The 14,641-nt window shown below is 41.8% G+C and overlaps 1 protein-coding gene across 1 annotated transcript in view; it reads right to left on the bottom strand.

Annotated features, from left to right (window-relative positions):
• UTP14A (UTP14A small subunit processome component) overlaps nucleotides 1–14,641 on the bottom strand; it is a 31,867-nt gene that overhangs the window by 11,346 nt on the left and 5,880 nt on the right. Inside the window, exons 3-8 of the mRNA XM_036270071.1 lie at nucleotides 11,164–11,302; nucleotides 9,982–10,057; nucleotides 9,218–9,288; nucleotides 8,457–8,521; nucleotides 5,622–5,764; nucleotides 4,957–5,112 (exon numbers count right to left, since the gene is read on the bottom strand). Of these exons, the coding sequence (XP_036125964.1) occupies nucleotides 4,957–5,112; nucleotides 5,622–5,764; nucleotides 8,457–8,521; nucleotides 9,218–9,288; nucleotides 9,982–10,057; nucleotides 11,164–11,302 (650 nt within the window). The remainder of the gene's footprint in view (nucleotides 1–4,956; nucleotides 5,113–5,621; nucleotides 5,765–8,456; nucleotides 8,522–9,217; nucleotides 9,289–9,981; nucleotides 10,058–11,163; nucleotides 11,303–14,641) is intronic.

The raw sequence follows: 14,641 nt of genomic DNA, 5'->3' as shown, positions 1-14,641 counted from the left end.
AGTGTTGACCCATGCACCAAGAGGTCACCGGTTTGATTCCTGGTAGGGACACACACCCAGGTTGTGGGCTTCATCCTCAGTAGGGGATGTGTAGGAGGCAGCCGATAGATGTTTCTCTCTCTCTCTCTCCCCTTCTCTCTTCCACTCTCTCTAGAAATCAATAAAACTATATTTTAAAAAATGACCTTCATGTAATTAGCCTGCTTCCTGACAGTTCAAATTTAATTCTAGTCACCTTCTAATTTTGGCTCTAGTTCCTCAGTTTCCAGTTAACTTTGTATGCTAGGTAGTGTCTACATGCATGAAACGAATGGACTGTGAATGAGTTACTTCATATGTCAGCCAAAGTCCTCATTTACTGCTTGACTGATAATGTGAAGATGGCTAAAATAAATAATCAGGCCGATCATGACGCGGTCTATTTTGGCAAGGCACAAAGATAGCCCTAGGCAACAGAGCCATTTCAAACCTCATACACACTTTATATGTGGTTTTCTTCAACAGCCATATACATCATGGTCAGTATCTATGTAAATATCTAGACAAATGCATAAACACACATCATCATACATTACACACTGCTATTGATTTAACCATAAACCTATTCTATTGAATAGTAAAAGTACATGTTCTTCCATTTTTAGTATTTGTGGTAGTGATCAATCACAGGCTATGAAGTGATTTATATTACAGCATTGTAATCTTCCTCCAATTCAATTCAATTCACAAACATTTATTGATTGCTGCTACACTCCAGGTATTTGTAGAAGGTGCTAGAATACACAACTGATTAAGATAATTCCTGTCCTCATAGAGCTCACAGCCTTTCAGAGGAAAGAAACACATGCATCACAAACATAATGGGGTAAATGTTAGTCCATGGGAGTAATCACAGAGGAACAATTAATTCTTATCAGGGGGTGGGTTAAGCTTGGGGAAGGAAGAGACTTACTTTTTGAGTTAGGCTTTGAGGTATAAGTTCAATTCTGTAAAGGAGAGGGCCAAGTGGAGAGATGAGTATAAACAAAATCAAATATATGGAAAGGAGAAGTGTGTAAGGGAACAATGTGTTGTCCAGTGTAGCTAAAATGATAGGTGCTGTCTCATTCTATAAGTGGAGAGCTTTTGAAGGATTTTTATTTATTTAATCCTCACCCGAGGACATTTTTCCATTTTTTGTTCAGATAGAGTGGGAGGGAGAGAGAGGGAGGGAGGGAGGGAGAGAGGGGGAGGGAGAGAGGGGGAGGGAGAGGGAGGGAGAGGGAGGGAGAGGGAGAGAGAGAGAGAGAGAGAGAGAGAGAGAGAGAGAGAGAGAGAGAGAGAAACATCGACGTGAAAGGGACACATCGAGTGGCTGCCTCCTGCATGACCAACCAGGGCTGGGGACAAACTGTAACCGAGGTATGCGCCCTTAGTGGGAACCGAACTGGCCAGGGCTTTTGAAGGATTTTAAGCAGGACAATTAGTTTTATGTTTCAGAAAGAAAATCCTGGTGATTGTGTAAGGGGATATAGAGTGGGGCAAAAGTAGGTTTACAGTTTATTCTTATATTCCATGTGAACAACTGTAAATGTACTTTTGCCCCATCCTGTAAGCAAAATGGCAAATCAAATGTGAAAATGAAAATTAGAAGAGGAACCAGGGATCTGAGAGCTATTACAGAGACAGAATTTACAAACTAGCTCACTGTCTGGGCTGGGGAGGAGAGTCAGTGGAAGAAGGAGAAGTCAGATGGCTGAGGCATGGACTTAAGCTGTTGATGGAGTTACAGAATGAAGGTGGTAGTACAAGGTTTGGGAGTCTAGGGAAGGAAAATGCCAGGTTACTTTGTTGTGTGTGAAGTTTAAGATGCATAAGGGAGAACTAGGTGAGGCCCAATCATATGGGACCTGAGACTGGAGCTCAGAAGGAAGGGGTTGAGTGATCTGTAGCATACACAGATGATAGTCAAAAGTCACGGAATTCACAGAGAAAGAATAAAAAGGACTAAGAAAGTCAGATAGATAAAAATCAGGAGTATGTCACAGAAGCCAAGAGAAGAGTTCTTAACAATGGAAATGTGTCAATACTGTCAAACTGGCTGAAAACTGAGAGGGCTTGGGATGTGGTGACTAGGAGGTCAATGGCCTTTAAAAGAAGTTTTAGTAGGGCAGTAGGGAAAGAAGATAAGAGACCACAGAAGCAGTGGAGACTAGCTCTTCCCAAAGCATGTTCCTCATCAGCTAACAAGATTTCATTTCTATTTTTCTTTAGAAATTCCTTTCAATTTTTTTCTTTATTGATTTTAGAGAGAGAGGAAGGGAGAGGGAGAGAGACAGAAACATCGATGAGAGAGAACATCGACTGGCCACCTCCTGTATGCCCCCAACTGGGGATTTGGCCCACAACCTGGGAATATGCCCTGACCAGGAATCGAACTGGCGGCCTCTTGGTGCATGGGTCAATGCTCAACCACTGAGCCACACCGGCCGCACAAGATTTCATTTTTTTAAAAAAAGTTTAAAATTGAATTTATATTATATTTAATAACATTAGTTTGTATACTCTGGGTTAGATCCCCAATGGGATCGAATCTGTTACCCAGGTATGTTCCCTGACCAGGAATCAAACCAGCAACCTTTCAGTGCACACGATGATGCTCAACCAACTAAGCCACTCAACCAACTAAGCCATTCTGACTGGCTTTCTTTAATTTTTTTTTAAAATTTATTTTTCTTTATTGATTTTAGAGAGAGGAAGTGAGAGAGAGAGAGAGAGAGAGAGAGAGAGAGAGAGAGAGAGAGAAACATTGATGAGAGAACATCAACTGGCCGCCTCCTGCATGCCCCCACTGGGGATCGGGCCCACAACCTGGACATGTGCCCTTACTGGGAATCAACCCAGCGACCTCCTGGTGCATAGGTCAACGCTCAACCCCTGAGCCACGTGGGCCGGGCTCTTTAATTTTTTTATTATGTTTTTATTGATTTTAGAGAGAGAGGAAGGAGAGGGAGAGAGAAACATCGATGTGAGAAACACTGATCAGCAGCTTCCTGCACACACCCCGACCAGGGATTGAGCTGGCAACCTGGGCATGTGCCCTCACCGGGTATCAAATCAGTGACTTTTTAGTACATGGGACGGCGCTCAACCGAGACACACCAGCCAGGGCTACTTTTGTATTCTTAATTTCCAGAAGTATTAGTATATTACTAGTACTTGGTACTTTGTACTCTTAAGTTGTAATATGAAAACTGGGAGTTGCTAGCTAGAACAGACCCCCTGACCTAAGCATTTTCTTATTTCTCTGTGCCACACTGGCGTCATTTCTCAAAAATGAATCTTGGCATGAACAGTCCAGAAGATTCAATGGATAGTCTCTGGGCCACTCTGCCTTGCACAGGGAGTTCCTGGAGAGTAGAGGTGCATTATTAGTGCAACCTTCGTCTCCATCTCATCCTTAATACAAATTTAATATTTTCTTGTGATCGCCAAGCTTACACTGTCATTTGAAAAAGCAAGGTGCAGAAGAGTGTGCAATAGCGTACTACTTTTGTGATAAATACAAGGGAAACACAAATATATCAGTAAAACTCTTAAGTTAACAATAACAAAAAACTTATAGAAATGGTTACATCTGGGTGAGTATGGGGGTAAAAATGGTCAGACTGGGTCAGACCTTTCACTATATATTGTCTATACTTTTATTCTGCAAATTATATTACCTCTTAATTTTTTTCCTAAAGTCTCCCTTCCATCCTGCAGCCACACTTTAAACCTGATCTCTTTTTCATGTGGAAAGGAAGCATCCTAGAAAGAGAATGGCAGAAACAGAGCTTATCCCCACAATAAGCAACCACTTGCTCAATTTATAGCTATGGTGGCAAGCCATGTTTACTTTGATTAGCTTAATTATTTCAAGTCCCTGACACACAGGACACTATCATCCCTGGATTTTTAGAAAAAAAAAATCATTCTCACATGTGTTGGAGGGTAGAAGGATTTTTAGAAAGCAGAAGAAAAGCATAAAGAGGGCAATCTGCCCATGGTTTGGGCACTGCTGTTCTTGCCTTTTTTTTAACTTAAGACAGAACATCCCATTACAGAACCCATAACCAGTGGTGTATTGGAAAAGAAAGGCTAGCTGTTCTGAAGCATGTTTTTCACAGACAAAAGTAAAAAATAAAAATAAAAATCTTGAGACTTTAGGGACCCACGTAGGATTACCAACTCTTAATTTTGCCAAGGGTATAACTACTGTTCCATCCCCAACCCCATCATTTAGTATCACCATCATTTCATAAAAGAAAAGCTATTTCAACATCATTCAAGTGGAAAGAATAACCTCATAATAAAGAGCTGACAACCTCACACCCACCATACTTACTATTATCTTTTGGCTTTAGATGGACAAAAAATTTGCCAGGGATTAGTGTTTGGGAAACTCAGCTCTAAATAGCTTTTTAAAATTTTCTGCAGCTCAGTCTTAATAAGTTACTTGCTAAGATTTTAGTCATTATCAGCAATGTTATATTTTAATATGATATTCCTTTACAAGCAAACTTTGGGTCTGCAGTTCATATATCCCCCCACTGAGGCATCTGTGATGCTGCTGAGTTTCTGATTTTCCCCAGATCAAAATGTGGCTTTGAAAGCTTTTTAAAAATGGGTGTGAAAAAGAAAGCATGTTTCCTCTCTACTGGCAACTGGATGTTTTAACACAAAAACACAGAAATAACCATGTACTGTATGCTACAAACTGATGAAAAACAACTACAGAACCACTGTGACTGGTACGTATTGCATGACTGACAACGAATCTTGCTACCCCCTTCTCTCCCTTTCTGACTGATAAACTATAATGGTTGCAGCTGAAATTTCAGTTTAACATGTCCAACCAAATCAACTACAGACCCTGCAATTTCCACATTGCACAATCTTATTTTCCAAGGTGCGGTTTCCTTGTGTCGCACTTACCTTCCAGCCATTGAGTACATGTTCAATGGGAGCAAAGGCTGACTGCTCCTTCTTCAGGGGGAACACCAGCTGCTCTGCTTGTCGGTTCTTCAGGACAACGGGATCCCATTTGGAGAGGGCCTGTGAGGTTTTATTGAATGCCACTTCTCTATGGATCTGAAACACGCAAGGTACAAAAAAGAGCCACAAAATTGGGCATCAAACTTAAAGGACTAGTGGGAAATCAGGAGGCAATGTTTCTTAGCCCAAGGAAGAATCAGGATGCTAGAGATTAGCTGTTGCTTCCTTCTCAAGACTGCACTTTCCCTGAGATTAAAAAAAATTTTTTAATTTTCACAGAGGAAGTGAGAGGGAGAGAGAGATAGAAACATCGATGAGAGAGAACATCGACTGGCCGCCTCCTGCACGCCCCCCACTGGGGATTGGGCTTACAACTTGGGCATGTGTCCTGACTGGGAATCAAACCGGCGACCTCTTGGTGCATGGGTCGACGCTCAACCACTGAGCCACAACAGCCGGACCCTGAGATTAATTTTAATCTTCTCCATGGTGAGGCAGTCACAACTTCCCCTCCCATTTGTGAGGCTTTCCCCCTTCTTCTCTTCATATCCTGTTTTTCCTGGTTAGTTCAATTTCTTTCCCTTAATGGACACTTTAAAACTTACCCGCTCAATCTCTTCTTTGTTAAGGGGTAACTCCACAGTCTTCTTTGATTTGACTCTATTCAGTTGCTTTTTCACAGTGGCCAATGTGGATGATGTTTTAAAGGGCTCAAGCAGATCTGAAAGGATTAGCCTTTCTCCTGATCCTGTAGAAAGGGCAAACTTTCTGGTCAGACTGAGAAATGAGGCAAAATCTCAATTATCACATAGGTAGATGCCTAAGTAGAAAATGCTGGCAGACCGGCAGGGAAGCAGGAATAATTCTCTTACTTCAATTGCTAGCCATAGTGACACCATCACTTTCCTACATTCTCACGTGTTGGAGGGTAGAAGACAAATTATTTTAAAAAGTCATTTGCTTTTCTCTTGGTCCTTCTGATTTCACTGTTGCCCCACTGTAATTCATTCTTCACACAGCAGCCAAAGTGATATTTTGAAAATGCAAATCACAGCATATCATGATCCTGCCGAAAATCTTCCAATGGCTCCCATTATATTTGAAATTATAGCCATCCCTTGGTATCCATGATGGTTTGGTTACAAGACCCCTGCAAATACCAAAATCTAAGGATGCTCAGGTCCTTTACATAAAATGGTATATTTGCATGTAATGTATATTTTGCATATAGACTACAGCAGGGTATGCCTTGCTTTATTCTCATGGATTCAGTCTACTGCTTGGTGTGTGGCAAATTCAAGCTTTGCTTTTTGGAACGTTCTGGTTCTTCTTCTTGGAATATTTGCAATCCATGGTTGGTTGAAGGTAATGCTGTGAAAACCAAGGATACAGAAGGCCGACTACATTGATCTAAAGGACATAGCCCTATGGGATCTGGTCCCTATATAGGATCATGGTGTGTCATGCCAACGTTATGTCATCCCCACCTCCATTATGCTCGTCACACTAGCCTTCTTCCTATTCTTCAAACATGCTGAGTCTGTTTCTTCCTTAGAGCCTTTGTACTAGCTGTTACTTTGCCTGGAATGCCTTCCCATTTGCATGATTGGTTTTTCTTGTCATTCAGCTTTTTGCCTCCTTTTTTTTTTGAATCCTCACCCAAGGACATTTTTCCATTTTTTGTTCAGATAGAGTGGGAGGGAGAGAGAGAGAAACATCGATGTGAAAGGGACACATCGAGTGGCTGCCACCCGCACGACCAACCAGGGCCAGGGACAAACTGCATCCAAGGCATGGGCCCTTAGCGGGAATCAAACCTGGGTCTCTCTGGATTGCAGGCCGACGCTCTAACCGCTGAGCCAAACTGGCCAGGGCAGCTTTTTGCCTCTTAAGAGACCTTTCATGACCAGCCAAACTAAAGCAGCCACTTAGTCACTTTATTGCATCATCCTGTTCTAATTCTCTTATTGTCTCCACGTCCCACTAGAATGTAAGCCTCATGAGATCAGTGTCTTATTTTTTACTACAGCCCGATATCTAAAACAGTGATTTTCAACCTTTTCACCTCATGGCACACATAAACTAATTACTAAAATGCTGTGGTCCGGCCACTGTGGCTCAGTGGTTGAGCGCTGACCCCTGCACCAAGAGGTCGTTGGTTCAATTCCTGGTCAGGACACATGCCAGGGTTGTGGGCCCCATCTCCAGTGGGGGGAATGCGAAAAGCAGCCAATCGATGTTCTCTCTCATTGATGTTTCTATCTCTCTATCCCTCTCCCTTCCCCTCTCTCTAAAATCAATAAAGGGAAAAAAATTAAAAAGACAAAAAAACAACAACAACAAAAAAAACAAAACCTTAAAAAAAAAATGCTGTGGCACACCAAAAAACATATTTTGTGCCGATCTGACAAAAAAAAAAAAAAAAAAAAAAGATGTAATTTTGATTCATTCACTCTGGATGGCTATTGTTGTATTGTCTATTGTCAGTTTTTTAAATTTGACAATCTAAGGGAAAATCGTTCAGTGCCCCTGACTAAATAGTTTGTTCTGTATGTTTTAAAAACTCTTGCGGTACCCCTTCGCTGCTCTAAACTATTCTGAAACTGATACATAGTAGAAGCACAGTAAGTATTTGCTGAATGAATTAGCTTGGGAGAATACATTGTTACTTGTTCTGGGAAGTTACAGTTAGTAGTTACCAGAAGAATGTAACTCATTTAAGCTGCTTAAGTTGTGAATAGGGTGGCAAAGATTTGGCATTTAGACTTGGTATCAGGTTGAAACTCCAACTCTGCCATTTACTAGGCCATGAATTCTCAACAGGTGTGATATTACTCCCCCACCCAGGGGGTGAAAATTGATTCTTGGGGGAGTGTGTGAAAAGAATCTTAGATATTATAAAGTTTTGTGTTTCTCTGAAACTCAACCATCCCTTAGTATTTGACTTCCTAGCCCAGATGGGGAGGGAGGGAAGGAGGCATGAAATAACAAAATGTTTAAGAAGGCTCCTCAGTGGAGCAATAAAGAGAAAAGGTTGAGAAACACTGTACTAGGTGAAGGCCCTCAAGTAAGTAACTTGACTTACTCAAGCTCCATCAGGAGAAATTATCTGCATGTGGGAATCAAAGCACTGTGAGAATGGAAATAAAAATAAAATGAATATGATTAAGCTAATGAGAGGCAGCTGTCTTCATTTATGTCCCTCTATCCTAGAAGTAGCTCAACAAACTCAGTGGGAGACCTTGACCATGGCCTTCTAGAAATGGAAGAAACTCAAGGGCATCTGACTACCCCTCTTCACCCACTTACATGTAAATGTTTAAAGTATGACCCACTGATCACATCAAAAACAGTTCCTGGGTGGGGTGGTGATGAAGAGACAATTATACTTTTGGAACTCCATAAGCTCCATGCACAGATAGCTTCCTTTGTTAACTTACCTTCAGAACTGACTGTGAACTCTGACACTTTCAGACTAGCCTCAGATCTCTCAGCCAATTTCCGCCTGAAATTTAGGCAAAACAAGATATAGAAGGAATAGTCACATTTTGCTGGGGAACAAATACTTCTGTCTGCAAATAAGGCTTTGGTTTCATGTATTTATCTTCTAGAGTTTTGTCACAAAGCAACTACAAAATATGTTCCTAACCTGGACTTGGTAGGCTAACCATCTCTTAATGTAGACTCAGCCCCTCAAAAACACAAGGCAATACAAACACAAATTTGGATTCAAATGTACCTGGATTTGAATCCTGGATCTGCCACTTATGGGCAGAGTGACTATGGGACAAGTCAATTAACTTCTCTAATGGGGTTAAGTAGTGCCTACTCAATGCTTCAAAAATGTAAGTGGATTCAGTAAGAATTCATATGCACAGAGGTCTAACACAGTAATAGCTAATAATTACATAATTTTTACGAAATGCTGGGCATTAGTTTAAAACCTTTACATTTATTAACTCACTTAAATGTCACAACAACCCTATATGGTAGGTACCATTATTAATCTTATTTTCTAATTGAAGAAATTGAGGTGTAGAGAGGACACAAAATCTGCCTATGCAGTCTGTCTCCAAAGTATGTGCTCTTAATGATGCTGGCACTTGTGTCTTCATTGTGTTAGGCACTCAATGAATATTAGTTGCAGATAAATCTCACGGAGTCAGCTAGTTATAACTTGTCCAAATGACGGGAATGTTACCTATCCTTTCCATCAAGGGAACTGATTGCTTCCAGAAGCTTTTGATGCTTTCGCTCTCCACCATTGTCCCCCTAGACACAGAAAAGGAAAAAAACTATCAGAATGATGAGGGGAGGGAAAAGACAGTAAGGAAATTGAAGCCCATATAAAACCTCTGTGCTTTTGGTCAGTAGAGACCTTCTGGTCAGTGGGGAATCAGAAGAGGTCTGGGCTGCAGGCCTGAAAAGACTGCTTCAAAAAGCAAACTCCTTCACTATAGAGTCTTAATAACTGGGAGCTGATGTTATACTTCTGTCTTAACTTGTTTTGGGAAGAAAAAACGCTATGGGAGTGTTTTTGTATATAACATATAATGTGATTTGACAAAGAAACTCTCACATTAAAAAAATCACTCTAAGTAGTTTTGTCAAGAGAATCAAGAGTTGGAATTCCTATAGCATCTGTTGGAAGATCCAGCCTAATTATGTATATAGCAGTCAGAGGTTTAAATAACTCTCTACAGAAACCCAAATCTGGGAAATAGGAAAATCCTGTAATAAGGACCATATGTTTTATTCTTATATACTTAATGATACTTAATCAATGTGAAGACAGTGACTGTATTGTATACATGAAACACTAAATAACTGGTTGCAATTTATTTGTAAGACCTGAACTAATATAAATAATTTTTCCACCCCCCTTTCCTTTCTAGGAACGTGCTGTCTACTCTAATTTTGAGGCAGAAGGGAACTGGAGAAGACAGTTTAGCAGTTGTTGCCCACCTCATCTTCACTGGTGCTCGAGGGGTAGTCATTTGGCAAATCCTCTAGTTCTTCCTGTTCCCTCAAAGCCAGAAGGCTGTTAAATAAAATAAAAGAGAAATATTATCAATGGAAATAACAAGAGGTGAGCAGTGGCTGGTGATACCCACACAGAACTGCATGAAAAAGATCTAACACTCTTCAATGATTGACACTGCATTTCCCACTGACCTATGGGAGGCTGTAAAAATATCAGACCCTAACCGGGCTGGTGTGACTCAGTGGATTGCGCATCGTCCCATGGACCGAGAGGTCCCATTTGGATTCCCCGTCAGGACACATGCCGGGGTTGCAGGCTCCATCCCCAGTAGGGGGCGTGCAGGAGGCAGCAGATAGATGTTTCTCTCACATGGATACTTGTATCTCTTTCTCCCTTCTTGTCTCTCTAAAAAATCAATTAAAAAAAATCAGACCCTAGGTAAGGTGGCAGAAGATGCTGTTGCTGGCCCTTGAGACAAGGCAGTTTCACCATTAATATTTCTAAGCATCCTCCACATGGAAGAAACCTTTATAGGTGCAGCTTACTCAGAAGTGTCATATTAATCGCTTGTTCCCAGGGATGAGGAAATGGAATTGCACGAAAGCTTCTGCGTAATCTATTTTCCCCAAGGCTTGCTCAGCAAAGTAGGTGCTTAACTAAGGAATACGGGTACTAAGAAACAAATTATAGCATCTGTATCAGTCTTCGAAAGGCAAGCTGCGCTAAACGGATTGTATCTAGTTCCCTAGTGGGTGGGATGAAACATCAATGGACAAAACTTCCTAGATGGCTCCATTCAGCAAAGGTTTACAAGACAAGGGAGCTTACAGCGCAGGCACTGCCTGCAGAGGACTGAAACGCGCCGAAGTAGCAGCAGGAAAAAGGAGTCACGTGACGTGGGCAATGCAACATAGTGACTTAGCTGGAGACATAGAGGCCGCATCAGGATTGCAAGGATAAGGCTACAAAACTGGGGAGCTCAGGGAGCGAATTAAGTTGAATTAAAAGGGTTTTAAAGAAAGGATCATGGAAACAGTAACGAATGGAGAAGTCTCGGGAGGGGAACAAGTGTCATTTATTAAAAAGCGGCTTTCACATCTCAAAATCCGGAGAATCCGATCCCCAACGAGACCCAGACTCCCCGACCCGTCTTTACCACTCACCTCTCCTTGGGCCGTATCACCTTCATCTCAGCAGCCTGTCTCTCACATGGACCAGGAGCGGAAGCTGAGAAGAAAGCAATTTCCGTACCGGCCGCAAAGCAATTTCTTTTTCCTCCAATCACGCGCGACAAGTCGCGTCATTTCCGGCCCGCCCCGGGCTTGCGAGGAACCGGTGACGCTTCGGGTGGGGCCTGCGGGAACCCCGGAGCCTGGAAATTCCTGCTCGTCGGCGGGCGGAGCTTTGCTCGCCCAGCCCGCCCCTCCTGCGTGCCGAGCGCGCGGGGCTGTCCTCTCCGCCCCTGGGTTCCGAGCGGCCCAAAGCGAGGGAGCCTCAGGGCCAGGGTGCTGCGCTGTCCCTGCGTGATCGAAAAGGAAAGGCCACAGCTCCCGTCAGGGGTGGACAGCGTTCTGCGACCCGGTCTGCCGCTAGCTGGAAGCTTTAGGAACACCTGCGTATTGGCCAGTCTCGTGCCAAGGCCCTGGGATTGCAAGAAAAATCCCCTTTCAGCCGGTTCCCCCTTGTCAGTGCAACTCTGTAGATTCCTCCTCTAGGTAACAAAGTTTCACCCAAGATTGGACTCTCGGTAGCTGCAACTTCCTCACCTCCCATAAGCTTTTGAGAAACTTTTCGTTACTCATACATAATTTTTGTGATACAAAATTTTATGGAAACAGTTTAAAGTGCATTTAATCTTTACCTTTAATATACTCCCACCAGTGTTTTCTGGTATCTCATTCCTTGAATATTATTCTAATTTTGAAAATCTCCAAATATTTCCATTAATAGTTTAACTTATATGTACAGTCCTTATTTTTAAAAGTTATTCTCAGCATTTGTGTATCATAAAATATTTCAAACATAGAAAAGTACAGACAATAATATGGTTTTATTCTTCCACTTGTTCAGACTGAAAACATTTGGGTCACTGACTCTTTTCACTTACTATGCTTCACAATTTTTGCAATATCATATTAACTGCGCCATTATTTATTTATTTGTTGGGTTTATTGGGGTGACATTGTTTGGCAGGATGATGCAGATTTCAGGTGTACAACTTAACAGGGCATTGTCTGCATACTGCATCATGTGCCCATTGACCAAAGTGGGGTTTCTGGCTGTCCCTCTTTATGGCCCCTTTGCCCACCTCCCCCCATACTCCCCTTCCCCTCTGGCAATCACCATACTGTTGTCTATGTCTATGTGTTTGTGCTATTATTATTATTTTTATCTTCACCGAGGACATTTTTGCATAGAATGAGGAAGAGAGAGAGAGAAACATGGATGTGAGAGAGACACATCAACTGGTTGCCACCCACACGACCCCAACCGGGACCGAGGACAAACTGCAACTGAGGTACGAGGTTCGAGGTACGTGCCCTTAGCGGAAACTGAACCCTGGACTCTCTGGTCCGCAGGCTGACACTCTTAACTGCTGAGCTAAACCAGCCAGGGCAAAACAAAATAAAACTTTTTTAGATGAAACAAAAGTAGCAAAGTAATATATGAAACATTCTTGGGATTGATTCTTTTAAGCTACTCTTCACCCACCATTCCACTGAAACTGCTCTAGACAAGATCATCAGTGACACCCAAGGTTGTTACATAAAATGGATACTTCTGAGTCTTTGTCTTCCCAGAACTTTTGGTGGTATTTGATACTATTGGTTTGTTATCTTATTCTTATTCAGGAAAAGGTTTTGACCATTTACTATGTGTCATGCTTCTAGGCACTAGGGATGTATTGGTGAATAAAACAGACATGTTGCAGCCTTCATAGAGCCTACACTCTAATTGGATTAACTGCAATATTGTCTTTGTTGAAACTCCACTCTGGGCGTCCATGACACCACTCTCTCCTGGTATCTTAGTTTTATGACCATATTCCTCAGTCTTCTCTGCTGGCTACTTTTTCCTTACTTACTTCCTAAATGATGATGCGCCCCAGGTTGTGTTCTCAACCTGTTTGTTTATTCCACGTGTTTTTCCTAAGCCTTTAAGACTTGCATGAGAACTCTGTGAACGGAAAGGGACCACATGCTAACTTGATAAGCTCAGGGAGGGCTGTGTGGCGGCCTTGCAAACTCAAAAACCTAAAGTAACCACAAAGGATGGTCTGAAATGAAAACTTTTTAACTAAAGGCAGTTTATGACAGGTAGTCATATTCTAGGCAGGCATCTTCCCTCACAAAGGTCAATCTTTACCTTAACTGAGCCTGCCTATTGTCTTTTTGCATCAATGATAACATATCTTTGGGATGCCAAAGTAATTTTCCTTTTTCCAGATCTCTCAAAGCACAGGCATCACTCTGCAGGAACCACAAATTACCTCATCGTTATTAAGTTAATTGTTGACTGTTAACTATCCTGTACCCACTATGTAAGAGATGTATGTGTCTATCATTTTATTTTTTATCCAATCCCCAAGATTTCCCTGCTTTGCTTTCTGCTGCTTCTGTAATATATCACCAATAGATTTCATGTAACCCACTTACGTCTCCTCTTTTGACTGTAATGTATAAAATAAGGTGCAAAACTGCTATTCTCTGGAGCATGATCTCAATCCGTTGAGATTTTGCTTCCTGGAAATTGTCGGCAGTTTTGGATCAAATAAACTTACAAAAATTCTTCACAGGTTTGAATTATTTTACGTTGACAGCTCTAAATCTCCATCTCTAGTCCAGATTTATTTCTTGAGCTCCAGACTAGTATCTCTGATTGCTTTCTGGCGATTCTTTTTGTCACAGAGGCACATCAAGCATTAAGTGTCCAATAATTTATATCTTGCCCACAAGAGTTCTGTATTTAATTTTTTTTCCCTTTATTGATTTTAGAGAGAGAAGAAGTGAGAGGGAGAGAGAGATAGAAACATAGATGAGAGAGAACATCGATTGGCCGCCTCCTGCATCCTCCCCACTGGGGATCGGCCCACAACCTGGGTATGTGTCCTGACTGGGAATCGAACCAGCAACCTCTTGGTGCATGAGTCAATGCTCAACCACAGCCACACCGACCAGACAAGATCTCTGTATTTTTACATCTTCATGACCAGCACCAACAACTACCCAGTTAGTCAGAAGTCTGAGAGTCATCTTAGATTCCTCTCTCTCTCTTATGCTTCAACGTTGTTCCCTCACATTGTCAGTTTTATTTCCCAAATCGCTTTCACATCCACCTTTCTATCATTTTTGCCATGTATCAGATCCTTGCAATTTCAAGCCTATGTTATTGCCCTAATCAATTATAGAAAAGGGGGGCATTGAAGCATATTGATGAAGAGCATGAGTTTTGAACTGGACCCTCTGGGTTTGAATCTTATCTCTGCCACTTACTATCTCTGCCACTTTGTAATTATTGAGTAAGCCACTTAACCTCTTTGTGTTATTTCCCCTCATTTTTTTTTTTTTTTTTTTTTATCCTCACCTGAGGATATTTTTCCATTTTTTGTACAGATAGAGTGGGAGGGAGAGAGAGGAAGGG

The sequence above is a fragment of the Molossus molossus genome, unplaced genomic scaffold (genome assembly GCF_014108415.1).
Source record: "Molossus molossus isolate mMolMol1 unplaced genomic scaffold, mMolMol1.p scaffold_m16_p_2, whole genome shotgun sequence".
NCBI lineage: Eukaryota > Metazoa > Chordata > Mammalia > Chiroptera > Molossidae > Molossus > Molossus molossus.
Note: the sequence above shows the minus strand (reverse complement) of the source record. Positions and strands in the feature narration are given on the sequence as shown.